The sequence below is a fragment of the Bemisia tabaci genome, chromosome 4 (assembly GCF_918797505.1).
Source record: "Bemisia tabaci chromosome 4, PGI_BMITA_v3".
NCBI classification, from domain to species: Eukaryota; Metazoa; Arthropoda; class Insecta; order Hemiptera; family Aleyrodidae; genus Bemisia; species Bemisia tabaci.
This window is the reverse complement of record NC_092796.1, coordinates 28,478,553-28,497,167: the sequence shown is the minus strand read 5'-3', so window position 1 is coordinate 28,497,167 and position 18,615 is coordinate 28,478,553. Positions and strand designations below refer to the sequence as shown.

At 36.7% G+C, this 18,615-nt stretch overlaps 2 protein-coding genes across 3 annotated transcripts in view; one reads left to right on the top strand and one right to left on the bottom strand.

Annotated features, from left to right (window-relative positions):
- Positions 1-8,167, top strand: part of tna (Zinc finger MIZ domain-containing protein tonalli) — a 125,558-nt gene extending 117,391 nt beyond the window's left edge. For both annotated transcript variants that reach the window (XM_019050744.2, XM_072299620.1), the window contains one exon: positions 236-8,167. In XM_019050744.2, the coding sequence (XP_018906289.1) occupies positions 236-397 (162 nt within the window). In that variant the 3' untranslated portion in view covers positions 398-8,167. The remainder of the gene's footprint in view (positions 1-235) is intronic.
- Positions 8,168-8,630: 463 nt separating this feature from the next.
- LOC140224391 (nucleolar complex protein 4 homolog) lies at positions 8,631-17,791 on the bottom strand. Its single transcript, XM_072299085.1, has 4 exons — positions 17,784-17,791; positions 14,960-15,123; positions 13,866-14,059; positions 8,631-8,744 (listed from the first exon to the last, which is right to left on the bottom strand). The coding sequence occupies exons 1-4, from the start codon at positions 17,789-17,791 to the stop codon at positions 8,631-8,633; spliced, it is 480 nt and encodes a 159-aa protein (XP_072155186.1).
- Positions 17,792-18,615: the final 824 nt, after the last annotated feature.

The window sequence follows — 18,615 nt, the reverse complement described above, 5'->3', positions numbered from 1 at the left end:
CTCTTTTAGACTCATTGATTGCTACGTAGGGACCTCAACTCATTTGGAATAAGTTAAAATAAATACACCTGATGTCCACGATCTCTTGGTGCTCTTATCCTATGATTTCATCATTTCATCAATCTTATCAGTTTATGAAGAATCACTATGCCTCTTGATAATATCTTAACACACTCAATGCTCACTATTAGGCTTGCAAATTTCTTAAAGAACCCTGTGTCTCTTTCTGTTCCAGCTGTTACCTGACAGTGTAGTAGATCCAATGGAACTACTTTCCTACTTAGACCCTCCTGATCTCGCAACACCTCCAAGCAGTGGTGCAAGCAGTAATGGTAACTTGGGAACTCCTAACGCAGTTGCTACGAGTGATGACATTCTAGCATTATTCGAGTGTTAAACCAGCAGAGGCTGGACTTTTCAGTCAATTCTCTTACAAGGTTCCTTGGGACCAACGCTGTGTTTGACAAGAGCCAAGTTCCTTGTTCAAGCCGGTCAGTGTGAAAGGTTTTTTGCCGATAGGTTGTGATGAAATTTTATTTATTAGATTCCATTGAGACTAGGAGATGCATTTACCCTTTTGGGAGGCAGCTTAGTTGTGCTGTAGGGTCACTTCAAATTACTGAGTGGCAGAAAACATGTATTGATAGCAGGCAAAGTTCCAATAACTAGAATAGAGTACTAATCACTGTGATTAATGATTTTTTAACTCTATCAAAATGTTACTTGACTTATTAAAACATTTAATAGAATTGTTTTCCTTCGTCAAAACTTTTTATTGTTCTTGCATCCATACTTTGGATCTTATGAAAAAGTGATCTCAAATTAATCGAGCTGATTGAAATATTTTGTACTGGATTAAAATAGAAGAAAGAATTACAATGCAGGTAATGTTCTAGGCCTAAACAAAAGAAGAATACAAAAAAAGAAACTACTAAATAATACTGCCTATCAAATTCTCTTGAATCTCTAGCATTGGCAACTTCAATGAATCAATCAAGGATAAATTAACATTATTTAAACTTGCTTTGATTAATAGTACCAAAAATTAAGAGCAGAATGGCTGTTTGAAGAGGTGGTAAAGTCGTCCAACAGTTTTCAAAAAAAATTAAAATTTCTTTTAAGTGGTAAATCAGTGAGTGAAATGCAAATTTCAGCACTCCAGCCACAACATACTGTCCAAAGTACTTAGATTAATTTTAAATACTCTGTTACTCAGTATCAACGAACCATAGAGCAATCGTGAAAACTCTACACTGTCTTCGTTGTCCATTTCCTTTTATGAAGGCCTCGGTATGGTGCTTTGCCTGTTAAGTACACTGAATAAAACTGTAAACTTGTGTTTCTACTTAGGTCTATAATTTTTTGAATTGATTGTACAGGACGCCACCATGTCAGAGACTTAAATCACCTGTTCCATTTTTTCCTATGAGAATTTATGAATAGCATGTTTTGTGTTTCTATACTTTTTTTGTAAATACCCCTCCTTTTCTTTCTTCTTGCGAACTGTTTCTTTGAAAATTTGTGAATATCCTTTTGAGTCATAGTAATTCTAAATTAAATTCAGTGAGATATCAGAGACAAAATGCATTGTTAAATTCTTGTACATTATTGCTGTAAAGTTCAAAATTTTTATAATGGTTATTCACAAATCATGTACAAATTCTAAAACACAGATCTAGTAATCAAGCTTGTGAGTTTCTGAAAACTATGTTTTTGTGTAAATTGTTTTAGAAAATATCGTAACTGTACATACTGAATGCACAGAAAAAAAAAGAAGAACAATGGGCCCCTAGACGAGGCATGAATTAAAGCACCACGGGACATGTTTTCTTTTCAAAATCTTGCTTAGAAAACGACTCACACAATGGAAAGTCTGGAAATCAACTCCTGAACAAGATAAAAAGTTTATAGTATCAACAATCAACATTAATTATGCGGCAAATAGACTAGTGAAATCATTTTTAGAGTCTAACTTCAGTTTGATCTGTGTTCAAAATACTAGTTGATATCTTATTCAGGTGCTGATGTCCGTATTCTCTGTTGTGTCAATCGTTTTCTACGTAAGATTTCGGAGAGAAAACATGTCACCTTTATTTTTATTTTAGGCCTCGTCTGGTGTCCCATTGAAAATAGGAAAAAGTAATATAAAATCAATTTAACTTTACTTTATTAAAATAAAATTACTTTTTATCGATTCTAGTTGTACTTGCTTGTGTAGTCCTGTAATCTTAGTTTTGGGCATTCTGTTTTGTATAAAGCAGTATTATTCGTAAATCAAAAGTTTCAGAATGATTATTCATAATAATTATAAATCAAGTACATAACTATTGCAGTAAGTTGTATGTATGATTAATATTTTTGTTGAATTGTGATATTTTCATGTTTTAAAATTAGCGGAAGTTTCCTAACTTTAAACTTAATAGAAATGTTTTATTTATGTTTTATAATTATTATTTGATTTTTTCTCTCTCTTTTTTTTCTTTTTTTTTCATCTTTGAGGGGGGCAAGTACTTTCCCAACATCATATTTTGAACACTCAAATTCCTATGAACACATGTACTTATACACTCACTTCCATACCAAAAGCAAACTTTCTTAGTCATCAACCGTCAATTGTAAGTTCTGATTCTTAAAAGAACCTCATGCAAAATAAACCACTTTTAAGATGATTTGAAATAATTAAATATTTTAAGTTGGATCTGTGGCGGGAGTGAGCTAATATCAAGATAGCAATCAAATGCTAAGATACTGGTTTCGTTTTAAAATGGTGCCAAAAATCGGATCGTTGCGCTTGCAGGCACATTCCAGCTATACTTAACCGAAAAATCCATCCTGTAAACCCTAAAATAATGCTGTAAGTATTAAAAGAAAAAATGAACCGATGGATTTGACCAATCAATGTGCAAAATTTTGCATTTGCTCACTTGCAGTTTTATTTTATTTTCAGGGTTTACAAATAAATGAGCTTGGTTCTTTGGGACGAAACAGCTGAAATGTGCCTCTTGGCTCAATTGCTGTTTTTTGCCAAAATTTGAAGTGGTACGAGTAATTAAGCAAAATTTGTTTGATGCCTTGATTTAGTTCACTTCCGATGTTGATTAACCTTAACATTTGATAAGAAGTTACCAACACTGTCAAAATGTCCAACATCTTTGAAATTTGATCATGGCAGAATGATAAATCTTCACAATGAATAGTGTCATATTCATACACCTCCATTTTCCTGATAAATTTTAGTAAAGGAATGCTGGTGTCAAAATTTAGATGAAACTTTTACTACCACTAATTTGGATCTTTTGAGTTGATCAAATTTAAAATTTTAACAGCTTCTCAAGAATTTCCCAATGTCTAAGGTTGAAAAGAATGAAATTTTAAAAATTCTGATGAGCAGCAAACCCTCATGAGATGGAAGAGATCAATGTATAACCGAAGCAATATACCCACTATCTGATTTATTTTCTGAATTTTTACATGATGATCATCTTTGTAAGAAACTGATCAGAAGACTGATCAATTTGAGGACTTTTGACATGGAATCTTGAAACAACCTTCTTCCCTTGGACCTAATTTTCAAGACTTTCCAAGCAATGAATCTTCATTTAGTTCAAACCAAAAGTGACCGATTTTGAATGTGGTTCTTTAGAAATAATGGTGAGGAGAATATGGACGTTCATGGACAATCTGCATCACTTCATAGGCGAATCATTTAAGTTATTCCAGTTTCCTCTGTGCAACAGTAATAATATCAACTGAAGTCTGCCAGTATCAAGAGGATCTATGCGTCTTTCAATGACCAACAAAGTGAAAGGCACAACAAAGTGAATTGTGTCCACAAGCATTTGTCCTTTGATACTGGTGTTTTTAGATTGGGACTGAATATTCGTTAATCAGAGGGAAATCGCATCACTTAATATAGAATTTTTACCTTGAACGTCCATCATTAATCCACCAGGCGTGTGTTGTTATTGTAGATTGTGAGGATCTTATATTTTGAAACAAAATTCCGAAAAACTTGATTGGCGGTTTCCATTCTAAATCACCCTGATATTCTTGTTCTGAGTTTTCAAAAAATTGTTTCTTTCATGTTTGTTTCCCTTTATTAGAGGAAATAGAACCATACCTAAGAGATTACCAATTTCGCCCAATACTATGCAACTGTTCCTAATTTTACTGACAAATTGACATTTGTATCCTTACTTCACTCCACGATCATGGAAAAAAATAACATTATTGGCTATTGAAGCCTTTAAAGTAAATAGACTTTAGTTAGCTGCAGTGAGATGAATGATCATCGGCCAAGAATCAAAGTATCGTAATTTTGTCAAAATAATCAGCCAGAACAATCTACAGTAATGCCCTGATTGTCCCATAGATCATCTAACCGAACTTTGGATGCTTCAGTCATCCAACGTGGTCAAAATTGAGTTCATGGTCATCAACTAGATAGCCACCACAACGAAAACCATAACTTCGTCAAGAGTTGAATAAATATGTGGTTTTGTGTTTTTTTCCAATTCAGGGACTGTGCACTTCAAAAACGATGGGAAACTGGCAAACTTTTGGGAACAAACAAGGCCTGAAATGGCATTTTTTCAGCCTTCGACAGGTGGTGACTTTTCCGATATCAGACACGGTCTGCCAAAAATCGTTTGATAATCAGGACATTACTGTATTTTGTACGAAATGACTTTAAAACATCACCTCTTATTGTAAATACCAGTTTTCCAGTTCCCCATTGAGGCCCACTTCATGAACCAATCAATTTTCGAGGGCATTCGAGATTCGACAAAATTTTTCCTTTCACCAGTTTGACTCCAAATCTTATGAAGCAAAGGTGAAAATACGCAAGTATGAAGTTCAGTCAGCTTTCTAAGACTATCCACCCTTTTATATTGTATGCCATGATATTAGATGACCATGGTACAGAGAATTTTGAAAAATCAAAGTGACATTCCATGTATCTTGCCAAAACCCTGATTTTAAAATAGGGCACACAAGGTGCCTGTTTATATTTGCCCAATTATTTCAGTTATCTCACAGTTCGATTTTTCTCTATACTTCATCCACTGTAACTTATTAATAGGACGGATTTCAACAGAGTTCAATTTCAATTCAGAGAAATTCAAAAATACTATGAAAAAATTAAAGCTCCAACTTTTTTGGTTAGATTTCCAGTGTCTATAGAAGGTACTTAATATAAGAGAATTCATTCCGATGACTCTTGTGATCAGGATAATTTTGTAAACTAGATTTTTTGTACTTAATAAGGTCTTTTTATGGGGGAAAATATCTCCCAGAAAGAAACAATTCTAGATGCTAAAATAAAGTATTCCTCCTCTTTTATAAAAAAATCGTTTTAGTACCACTGGGACCATTTTCAGTTCATAAAGGTTAAATATATAGGTAGATGATTTTAAGTTCGTCCTATTCCATAAAATGATTACTTATACACAAAATTGTTTTCAAAATGCAAAGGCTTGATATTTTCCTTCTAAAAGATGAATAAGAACTATTATTATGTGGAATAATATTGCACCCTCTCATACATTTATCAACTGTTGAGATTGGAGTACTAAAATTATGTTTCAAGAATAAGAGATTGCGTGTTCCAGCTACTTTTTGTTGGTACAAAAAACAGCTGTACCAGCCCAATCTTGAAGTTAAACAAACAACTTAGGCCTAGCCTGAAATAGGGTGGTAAATCAACAAACGTTTCAAGGCCATTCAAGGAACTTACACTTCTATTATCACCATTAGATTATCTTTAAGAAGACATAAGATGAAATTTCAGTAAAACACAAACAAACAAACATAATGAAATAATTTGCTGATGTACGTATTGACACAGCTAGAATAAGTCTGTGGTCAGAATTTTTTAAAGTATTGTTCACATGTTGGTAATTTTTTCTTCTTCAGCGTAGAAGTGTGCCTTCCTCTGCATGTTCGGAGAAACGTTCTTGATGGACCTCCAGAAAAGTTATGAGTTAAAAAACTATGCGACATGTTTTCACAAGGAAAGTGAATCACACAATGGGAAGTCAACTCCTTAACAAGATACAAGTGTTTACAATTAACATTAGTTACATGGCAAAAAAACAAATTATGTCTTCTGTATAATTCAGTTTCTACTTGCTCCGTTTTAAAAATACTTGTTTTAATAACTCGTTCAGGAATTGATTACCCAACTTCCAAATGTGTGAATCGTTTTGTAAGTAAGATTTTAAAGAGAAAACATGTCAGGATTTTTTCTAGCTAAGACTTTATCCGGTGACACATTAATGCCCTAATCCTACGCTAAGTTGTTTTTCTCTTTTCAACTTAAAGCTGTGTAGCAAGTTCGTTTCTTGCCCGAGATCTCATATAAAGTGACACCAACAAATAATTTCTCTCCTATAATAGACTCCACCTATTTTGGGGAAAATGCTGAATGCCTATGTACTGTATGCATGTAAAATCGTAAGTTTTTCGCAATTTATTTCTCATCGTTATGATTTGAATTGCATTTTGCAAAAAAGAACCAAGAGCATTCCAATGTTGCTCAGATTGTGCAAATTTTTTTACCTTGCAAATATAAACTGATCATCTAAACAAGTTTTATCTTTACTCTTGATAAATTACTAATTCAAGACGAAAAATACACTTGTAAAATTAATTTTTTGCATGGTTTCAGTATTTTATTGCAAAGAATGTAAGTTGCACAATCCTAGCAACATTGGAATGCTCTTGGTTCCTTTTTGCAAAATGCAATCCATTTATTCCCCTCCCAAAGCTATATGTCTGTTGAAATAATTGTAGGACAAATTTTCAAACTTTTACTATACGAGCAATAGATTTTGATTCATATTATCTATTTTTACTTTGATTTTATGTTTATTTAAGATTTCAAATAATTCATTGGTTTTTGTTCTTTTCTCTTCTTTTTTTCACTCAGATCAATTAATATGTATTTTGCTCTAAAATCGAAAAATCTTTATAACTTAATACTTAATAACCAACTTGTGTACCACATGGACCAATTCTCTCTCTTTCCATTAAAACGAAAGAAACAAAACCTAGTGATTTTTGATGACATGTCAATTCTGTTGAACAGATGAATCAACTGATTGTTTAGAAGGATGTTTCTTGGTTTCCCCAAAAAAGACATTTATTTCTGAGTTAATGTTTCATTTTTTTTCCATTCTGAGAGTATGATGAGACAAAACAGGGCTTTGGCAGATTCTAATGTGCTAAAAAAAACCAATGGATTCTTTTCCATCATTTCTCACCATTACCGGTTTAAAAGTCTCCTATGCCTGTAGTTAGCATTGTTCTCTCACACCTAGATTAACCTGTTTTCTACTATTTTGACATTTTCAAAATGTATCATTGAAGTAACTTCCAGTAAACTTTTGGCCAGTGCGAACAGCCAGTTGACAGAATTTCAAAAAAAATGATTGTAAACAAAACGTTTTCCATTCCCCTGATGTAGAAGCTGTTTAAGAAAACTCCGACAGTATGTAAGCAAGTAAAGATTCTTAAAGGGATAAATTTTTGAAAAGAAAAGTATTCAATACGATTGTCTAATTTTTGAGGTAAAATTCAGCATCACTGGTGGCCTCACCACTCTTACATGCAGACAAAGTGAAAAAGACTTGTTTAATAAAATATTAACATCCAGTGAGTTTCGTTTTGATCAGGTACTTGTGAGCATCCTTCAAGTTAAGTTGTACGATATTTGTAACATCCAGTGACTCTAATTCTTAGTAAAAACCTTTATCTTCTTCTCTTCTCTCCTGTTTTACTGAAAGAGTATAAGATGTAATCCCAAAGATTGAATATTTAAATTTTATATGTTTGAAATTCAATTGATTTCAGTTCTGTGATAATTAAGTAGGTTTTGCAATCAGTTTTTCAACAACATAGGGAAGTCTCAATAAAGTATTAATACTAATGTAATGACGATCCAGAGCACATTTTTTTTTTTCAATTAGACCTTTTTATTCCCCAGGGTGACATGAGAAACATGTATATTTCATAACAAGGATGAAGTGTGTAAGTTTTTGGTTTGTTTGTTTTTATTGTTTTATTTATTTTTTTAATTTATTTATTTATTTTTTTATCATTATTTACAACTATATGAATAGAAAGTTAAAAAAAATAAAATCAAATTTTAATTTTCACTTTAAAACTTTGTTGTTTTTTGCCAAATAAAAAAAAACCCTCCTATTACGTATTTACTTGTTATCTTGTTATCTTCAGCATGAAAAAATGAAGTTAAACCCTGAGGATTTAGAGTCATGTCCTTAATCCTGCAATCCTTTTACACCAAGCTGAAGGTGACTTTCGCCTGAGACCATCAAACCCAGATCACCTGCCTTGAATTTGAATGCAGGACCCCATCATTGGGCCAGGGCAACCACCACTACACCACATGAGGCAAATACCAGAGCAGACAGAGCTATTAGAGCTTGAAGCAATACTGGAGTAATCCCTGTTACATAGGAATTTTATGTATCAGCCAACTTATCAATTTTGACTGAAAAGACAGTAAAATTCGTGGTACGGAAAATTATTGAAAAATTAAAGGAGTTACTTACAGAATAACTTTTTATTGATAAACTTCCTTAACCTAAAAACAGTTTTCTACATCATTATGATAAGCTCCAGTAATTGAGTAGCTGTTCTCCTCTCGGTAGAGACAAACCAGTGGGTCTCTCAAAAGTAGTAGAATAGTGACCTTTTCGTTTCACTTCTTTGTCAAACATCTAGAAAGTGGGAGAAAAATTTTAAAGCATGAATTCAATTTTCATAAAAGGATACAATAAGAGATAGAGAGATAAGAAATTAGCCATTCTCTTTACTGGTTAGTTTTGAAATCTTTACTCAGACAAGTTTAAAAGGGGCCATTCATTGCCCATGGCCACACTTTGGTTGAATTAGAGTGCAGGAGATGTCAGGATAATGAGGAGAAAATTGAGGAATGATTCTAAAGATCAAAATAAGACTTTTTTGTTGTTTGAAGATGGGTCTAAAAATCTAATTGAGACTTCTAGAACTATCCCAATTTTTCTTACACAATATTTTCTTACTGAAGAAACAATTATCCTGGTTAAAAAGTGAAAAACTACTAATTTTCGGGAAGGCTGTTTTACCTTCCTTTCTCTGACTTTTCAGATCAGGTTGTTTTTCACAAGAGCATTCCAATGTCGCTAACCTTGCAAACATAAACGATCATCTAAACTAGTTTCACCTCTACTCCCAATAAACTATGAATTCAAGACGAAAATTACCGTCGCAAAGTTTACTTTTTGCAAAGAATGTACCTAAGTTGCACAATCCCAGCAACATTGAAATGCTCTTAGTTCCTTTTCGCAAAATACGAGCCAATTGGTTGTTGCTGCAAAAAAATAGTTTCCCACAACCTGCTATACAATGCTCCAGCACTAGCTTGGCCCGAGCACTAACTTTTCGGGAAGAAAGCCTTTCCCCTACCTGGTTTCTCACTCAATATCCGCCCGAGTTTCGCATATCTTCCGTTTCTCCTCATCGCAGCTTCCATCAAACCGCAATTGCCCGGAAACTAGGACCGCACATCTTATCTTATAAAATCGTTCGCCCTTTAGACCGATTCTGGGGGGTTAGGCTAGACTAGTCGATGAGTCAACTGTTGATCTAATTTCATTACGTGAACGTAGAAGAAAAACGGGGTAAAAAATCACTAATGTGTGATCAATTTTTAAGGACAATTCTGTAATTTCTCCTACGATTTTAAATAGATTAAAACGCGTAATATCGAAAATCTAAGCTCAGATTTGGATTCCTCGTGAAAAACTGATGCGATTTCATGCATCAAATTTTAGAATAGCGTGAAGGAAAGAGGTTTAATGACGTAAAAAAACACTAATGTGTGATCAATTTTCAAGGACAATTCTGTAATTTCTCCTACGATTTTAAATAGATTAAAACGCGTAATATCGAAAATCTAAGCTTAGATTCGGATTCCTCGTGAAAAATTGATGAGATTTTATGCATCATATGTTAGAATAGCGTGAAGGAAAGAGGTTTAATGACGTAAAAAAACACTAATGTGTGATCAATTTTCAAGGACAATTCTGTAAATTCTCTTACGATTTTAAATAGAATAAAACGCGTAATATCAAAAATCTAAGCTCAGATTCGGATTCCTCGTGAAAAATTGATGAGATTTCATGTATCATATGTTAAAATAGCGTGAAGGAAAAAGGTTTAACGACGCGTATAGATTCTCCTTTTGAACTACGCCGCCGCGCCGCGCCGGTCGCCCGAGACGCAACGGAACGGGCAACGGGGTGGCGCTTAGTGTTCGGTTTCGTCCCGAGGAATTCCTCACGATAAATTCTTATTCTTCCTCCTCCGCTGACCCACTGACAAGGGGAGTCTACGAAGTGACATCCTGGGATTGGGTTCATTTTGCTTGTACATGAAGAAGAGACAAATCTAAGGTTGACGTATTTTTTTTTAGCCGCCAACTCCCAACCGTTCTCGAGATATCGATTTTTAAAGTTACGATTTTTGCACGTTTCCGCGCGGAGTTCCGGCGAGTCAACTGAGCGCCGGCAAGCTGCACGAAGCGTGTTTCCTATCAGCGCTGCAGACCGGCCATCGCTATCAACAGTTCCGTGGCCGAGTGGTAGAGTGTTCGCCTGCAGTTCCATCGATCGCGGGTTCGAATCCCGCTTCGTGCCGTAGCTTTTAGGGTACGCCGCAATGCGTTTTTACAAGTTTTCTTTATTTTTATCACACACCAAGGGGTCCGCCCCCTGGCCACTGCTCGGCCCAACCCCCGGGGCGAAAAGGCGCGCTTCGCGGCGAGCGAAATCATCGAAATCGACCGTTGACGGTTGCAAATTCAGAGTAAGGAAAAAGTCATTAAGAATATTGTGTGGTGGGAAATTTTTATTTGAAATTCAACATCAATTTTTAATCATTTCTTAATTTCATAAATTATTTACCCAGTAACCGTCAACGGTCGATTTCGATGATTTCGCTCGCCGCGAAGCGCGCCTTTTCGCCCCGGGGGTTGGGCCGAGCAGTGGCCAGGGGCGGACCCCTTGGTGTGTGATAAAAATAAAGAAAACTTGTAAAAACGCATTGCGGCGTACCCTAAAAGCTACGGCACGAAGCGGGATTCGAACCCGCGATCGATGGAACCGTAGGCGAACACTCTACCACTCGGCCACGGAACTGTTGATAGCGATGGCCGGTCTGCAGCGCTGATAGGAAACACGCTTCGTGCAGCTTGCCGGCGCTCAGTTGACTCGCCGGAACTCCGCGCGGAAACGTGCAAAAATCGTAACTTTAAAAATCGATATCTCGAGAACGGTTGGGAGTTGGCGGCTAAAAAAAAATACGTCAACCTTAGATTTGTCTCTTCTTCATGTACAAGCAAAATGAACCCAATCCCAGGATGTCACTTCGTAGACTCCCCTTGTGAGCACTACCCATGTTGCCACGTTGGATTCATATGCTCGAATCAGTATGTCTACGTTACGTCTCTTTCCTTCACGCTATGCTCGGGTATGATACATGAAATTGTATCAATTTTTAACGAGGAATCTGAATCTGAACTTCGATTTTGGGTATCACGCGTTTTAAGACAAATTTTCCAAATTCGAAAATCTGAAATGACTGACGTGGCTAAAAATGCCATCTCGGCTCCTGTTCGATGGATTTTCCTGAAATTCGGTATCAGGGTATGATACATGAAATCGCATCGATTTTTTACGAGGAATCCGAATCTGAACTTCGATTTTGGGTATCACGCGTTTTAAGTCAAATTTTCCAAATTCGAAAATCTGAAATGACTGACGTGGCTTAAAATGCCATCTCGGCTCCTGTTCGATGGATTTTCCTGAAATTCGGTGTCAGGGTATGATACATGAAATCGCATCGATTTTTTACGAGGAATCCGAATCTGAACTTCGATTTTGGGTATCACGCGTTTTAAGTAAAATTTTTCAACTTCAAAAATCCGAAATGACTGAAGTGGCTTAAAATGCCATCTCGGCTCCTGTTCGATGGATTCTCCTGAAATTCGGTGTCAGGGTATGATACATGAAATCGCATCGATTTTTTACGAGGAATCCGAATCTGAGCTTCGATTTTGGGGATCACGCGTTTTAAATCAAAATCTGTCAAAATTCAAAAAATTCAAAACACGAAAATCCGAAATGGCTTAAAATGCTATCTCGGCCCCTGTTCGATGGATTTTTCTGAAATTCGGTGTCAGGAGGTATTTTTCGACGGGAAACTCGAATTTTTAGTCCATTTTTTAAAATTCTCAAATCCAAGATGGCGGACGTGGGCTAAAATGCTATCTCGGTTTCTGTTTGTTCGAGTCTTGTGAAACGCGGTATCACACGGTATTTTTCAACGGAAAACTCGAATTTTTAGTCAATTTCTTAAAATTCTCAACTCCAAAACGTTGGATGTGGCCTAAAATGAGCCCCGGTTCTGGCCTCCGTTTCTGTTCGTCATAGCTTTGTGAACCGCGGGATCAGGGTACTTTTTGACGGGAAACTCGAATTTTTAGTCGATTTTTGAAAATTCTCAAATCCAAGATGGCGGACGTGGCCTAAAACGCTATGTCGGCTCCTGTTCGATGGATTTTTTTGAAACTCGGTGTCTGAGGGTATTTTTCGACCGGAAACTCGAATTTTTACTATGTTTAAAAATTCTCAAATCCAAGATGGCGGACGTTGTCTAAAATGCTTTGGCGGTTCCTGTTCGATGGATTTATGGCGCCCCCTTACTACATGCCTACTCTTGTATTTCTGTACAGCCGCAAATTTAGGGTCAAGGGGCGCCTGACCGTCTATGGACCAGGTGGAGTTTTTGTCCTGAAAATTTACCTTTAGACAGCAATTCTCTTTATATTTTGTCTATGGTTTTTATGCCCCCCCCCTTTCTCGCGGACGCTCTTTTCACTTTTCTTGCCTCCTTTTACCTTCCATTTCCCCCCTTCTTCCTTGCTTCCACTGCCCAACCTTGTTTCCTTTTCCTTTTTTCCCCTTGTCCTTTCTTCCCTTTTTTTCCTTTTCCTTTTCCCCCTTTTTTTCCCTCTCTTCTTCATCCGTGGCGCCCCCAAAGGCTGGTGCCCGTGTGCGCCGCACGCCCTGCACACGCCCTAAGTCCGGGCCTGTTTTTCACAATAAATTATTCAAGTGAAATTTCTTCATAAATTTTAAGCTGATGAAACTGTTTCCTGGTCTTGACACAATAATTTAACTTTTTAATACCTTTGCGTGAAGCCGTTTTTAATTTTAAAACCAGTTTCTAGCTTTAAGGTGTCTGAAAACTAAGACGAGATGCTTTGAGTTAATTCAACAAAATACACCTTCTAATCAACTTAGGACTTGAACTTTATAATCAATTGTGCAATTAAGAAACTAAGAAAATTTCAAGTTATGGGGAGAATTGAACTTTTCAGACTTCTTCGGTTCGCTGAAGCAAACTATTAGATCATTATTTCAACTCAGCCCTTGTAAAATTTGACTGAATGCTGAGAAAAACCTGTGGGTAAAAAAATAAAACCTAGTCCAATGATGGCGTTAGAACCAAGAAGGAGCAAATGAAGGGAATCCTTAATTCGGAAAATTTTGGAGTCAAAGAAAAGCTTACGGGAAACCACCTGCTACAATAGCTTCAATGCTTGCCTAGGATTATCCTAATCCTCTAATCATAGGTATAAAAATGATAAAGCTACATTCACACCAGTCATGATGAAACAATAGTCATCAGTTTTATCATTTTGCATTAGATTTGTTGGATGGTGGATTAATTGAACAATCATTATAATTAAAACAACAAAGCTAACAGAAGACAGAAAAACAGATAAATCTACTTACTTCACTGTATGAGCCGTCCAGGCGTTCGCCTAAATCCCATTCAAGAGACGGTAAGTTCTGATCTATAAACTTGACAGAGTGAGCAGGATTCGGTAGAATATGTGATTGAAGGGTCTTTAGTTCCCACAAGGAGCTCTCTTGAGCATGAGTCGATTCAGGATCTGGCTCTTCAGCTAAAAACGGATCCCAACCGACTAAGAGGGAAAAAAATAGATTATTTCAAGTGAAACTAGGAATCAAATATTGCTTCAAATGAAAGATCTATCCTCTAGAAAACCATTGGAGCTATTTCCGATTTTCAAAATGTTTTTCGAAAGTATACAAACTTTTACAAAAAAAAAAAAAGACAAGATAAGTTGGACTGTTTCAACAAATTACTAAAAAAGCAGAATTGGCAGTTTGTCTAGAGGGGCAGATGTACCTGCAAGCTAGAAGCGTCTTGAGCGGCGAGTAGGCCTTCAGCCGTGTTCGGCAATCTTTGTACCCAATCAGGTTGCAATTCGCTGTCTATAACCCGCTCAAAGTAGGATCAGATCCTACTTTTTGGGTCAAGATGCAGGTGTATCTGGCCTTTTAGAGGCATCTTATCGGAAACTTTCAATTTTATGTGATTGGTGATTATACACAGGCATATACAGATTATATACGGTGTATATTTTGTAGGCAAATAGTTAAAATAGGCCTGGGCAAATAATCAAATTTTGAATTAGGTTAGTACAAAGAGACCTAGAAATTTTGATGTTTTGAAAGTAAGAATTCATAAAACTAAAAACTATTATTGTACTTTTTTTTTTCGAAAGGGTTCTCATATACTTTCAACTGCCAAAATTGTAACAACTCTGCACTAAACTGCGACAAGACAACAAATGTGACCAATAAAGCTTGGTTCTGACTCATCATATCATCTTATCTTCAAGCAGTAGTGACCGAATTATTTCAAGTCAAAAAAATGTCACACCAGGGCCAAAGAATGGCATCTGAGTTATTAAATACATTTCTGGAGCCCTACAATTCCCAGATACAGTAATTCTCTCTTTTACTAGTAAAATCCACAGAGAACTTCATTTACAAACTGGAAAATATGATCCACTTACCACTAGTATCGAAGGAACCATGAATTAAACTTTTAAGCGTTGGATGACGGATGATCAGATTGCCTATAAATGCAGCAATAATTATCACATCAGCAGCAGGGGCTGTCAAACTTAACCTTGCCAATCTTTTAATAAATGAAGCGACTAAATTTTCTTGAAGATGCCTGTAAAACAGCACAAGTTAAGGAAATACGTTGAGGGTCATTCCACGTCAACTGTACCAGGCTCGGAACCCGACCCCTCCGATTTGGCTGAAAATTGGTATACGGGGTCTTTACATCATTATAAGAAACTAATTTGAAGGGTTTTCCCATCTGACGCCCCGTTCGCGAGATATCGACCCCCAAAGATGGGGTGAATTCTAGCGATATTCAAAAACGCCCGTTTTAGCGATTCTCATTTTCTCGACTTCCCTCTCTTTGACTCTCCATAGCGAGACTCTGTATCAATCCATCATACTTTGAAAGAGTGTTTCTAGACCAGTTTTTCATGTAGATTCTGAATATGCCATCGAAATTTAGCTAAAAATTATTCTAATGGCCGTAATTTAGGGTTTTTTAAAATTTACGATTTTTTCGCCATTCAATGTTCAAACTGAAAACTCGAAAAAACTGTCTCTCAGATTTTCGATTTTTTTTTTTTTACTTCAAGCTTAGGATGTATACTTTCGGTTCATATACTTTTTTCAATGGAACTCGGACGGTTAAGGGCCTAAAAAAATTCAAATAGGCCAAAAAAGGTCAAAAATGGTAAAAAAAGACGAATTTTTACATGTTAATCCAAATCTTTCGATAGTAAACTCTTCAATTATCGATATTTTTTCCCTTTCTACCCTCTAATATGTATAAAATCAGACTAGCAACGCTTCCCATACATTCACCGATCGATTAACGGCCTGAGGGAAACCGGAAACCGACCAAATATCCTCGAAATTTACGCAAAAAGGCGATTTTTCACATCGTAACCGATGCATACCATGGATTGTAACTGCAATTTCTAATTTTCTCTATCTATTTCAACCTTAAGGTATATACTTACGAGTAATAAACACTTACTAACGTGCATCGATGGGGCACGGATCTAAACGGAAATTAAAACCGGCCGGAAATGCTCAAAATGACGGCGAAAAACGATTTATTACACGGGAACCGATGCATCTCCTGAATAGTCACTGAAATTTTAATTTTTTCTCTTTACTTCAACCTTATGGTGTAATCTATCGAGTACTTAACACTAATAAAAGTGCATCGATGTGTTACGGAGCTAAACGGAAATGGAAACCGGCCGGAAATGCTCAAAAAAGGCGGGTTTTCCCACGGTAATCCGAGCATCTCATGAATCGTCACTGCAATTTTCATTTTTTTTTCTCTTCTTCGAACTCAAGGTGTACTTTTGAAAAGCTTACATTACACATTATCCATGTATTGGTAAAATATCTAAAAAAAACTTAATTAGAAATAGACCGAAAATTCTAAAAAAAAAAAAAAAAAAAAAAAAAGGCGATAAATGACGTTGAATAAGTGGAGTTGATTTGAATCGATGATATGATTTAAAGGAGCCGACGCTTGCATCATAAAAATCGCCGATTATAAACTTGACGGTGGAAAAATATGATGCACTTCATCGATCCTTTGGAGGACCTTTCTAAAGGTAAAGGCAGCCTGACACTCCTTTCAAAAAAGTTAGAAGCCAAGATAACTAGCTAAGAATTACACCCCTACGGCTTCTGAATAGAGGCGATGAAGAACGGCCAGCCCTAACTTTTTTTTTTTTTTCTCACGTGGAGGAGGTTGAGGGGAATCCGTCGGCGGACGATGTCCAATTAGGGACCAAGTGTGCCTTAGACTTCGACTTGACTGAAAATTCCAGCAATAGTTACAATAAAATGAGGAAGATAGTTCGAATAAGAAATGGAGGTTTGACTTGGACCTGCTTTACGGGCAGGAAGAAAATATCGTTCATTAATATTGACAATAAATATTGCAAAAAAGTAAAAGCTAAAATTTGAAAAAGGGTGAGACATCACGCTGCCTTTCCATACACCTGTATAATTTATTTGCTGGAAAACTCAGAATCCCAAATTTGAAGAGCGGATTAAAACCAAAGAAAAAGCGACGATACAAATGGCAGCCTGACACTCCTTTAGATTGATATAATCCACTCCGTAGATTGATATTTCAGTTCCTCTAGTCTTTTCTCTCCTGAGCTATAACAATGAGAAGGTGACTCAGAGTAACTGCCCCGGGGTTGGCCTCTTCCTTCTCTTTTGATTGAGCTCAGTGGTCAAGTACGGCCTCCAGTGATGCGGTCAGGTCAAGTCATTCTTCTTTCGTTTCTGAAACTCTGGTTCTTATGGTTTTACTAGCGTTCTGGACGCGCTTTGCGCGTCCGTCACGGCCAGCCAAGGGGCTGCGCCCCCTTCACCCCCGATCACTCGCTACGCGAGTGACATTCGGCTCGCTCCGCGAGCTATTTTTCTCAGTGATTGGACATTCTGTGACGAAATCATTTTTGCCTCCAGAGTCTCCAAAATGTATACGTCTTAGTGATCAAATGTCCAATCACTGAGAAAAATAGCTCGCGGAGCGAGCCGAATGTCACTCGCGTAGCGAGTGATCGGGGGTGAAGGGGGCGCAGCCCCTTGGCTGGCCGTGACGGACGCGCAAAGCGCGTCCAGAACGCTAGTAAAACCATAAGAACCAGAGTTTCAGAAACGAAAGAAGAATGACTTGACCTGACCGCATCACTGGAGGCCGTACTTGACCACTGAGCTCAATCAAAAGAGAAGGAAGAGGCCAACCCCGGGGCAGTTACTCTGAGTCACCTTCTCATTGTTATAGCTCAGGAGAGAAAAGACTAGAGGAACTGAAATATCAATCTACGGAGTGGATTATATCAATCTAAAGGAGTGTCAGGCTGCCATTTGTATCGTCGCTTTTTCTTTGGTTTTAATCCGCTCTTCAAATTTGGGATTCTGAGTTTTCCAGCAAATAAATTATATAGGTGTATGGAAAGGCAGCGTGATGTCTCACCCTTTTTCAAATTTTAGCTTTTACTTTTTTGCAATATTTATTGTCAATATTAATGAACGATATTTTCTTCCTGCCCGTAAAGCAGGTCCAAGTCAAACCTCCATTTCTTATTCGAACTATCTTCCTCATTTTATTGTAACTATTGCTGGAATTTTCAGTCAAGTCGAAGTCTAAGGCACACTTGGTCCCTAATTGGACATCGTCCGCCGACGGATTCCCTCAACCTCCTCCACGTGAGAAAAAAAAAAAAAAGTTAGGGCTGGCCGTTCTTCATCGCCTCTATTCAGAAGCCGTAGGGGTGTAATTCTTAGCTAGTTATTTTGGCTTCTAACTTTTTTGAAAGGAGTGTCAGGCTGCCTTTACCTTTAGAAAGGTCCTCCAAAGGATCGATGAAGTGCATCATATTTTTCCACCGTCAAGTTTATAATCGGCGATTTTTATGATGCAAGCGTCAGCTCCTTTAAATCATATCATCGATTCAAATCAACTCCACTTATTCAACGTCATTTATCGCCTTTTTTTTTTTTTTTTTTTTTTTTTTTAGAATTTTCGGTCTATTTCTAATTAAGTTTTTTTTAGATATTTTACCAATACATGGATAATGTGTAATGTAAGCTTTTCAAA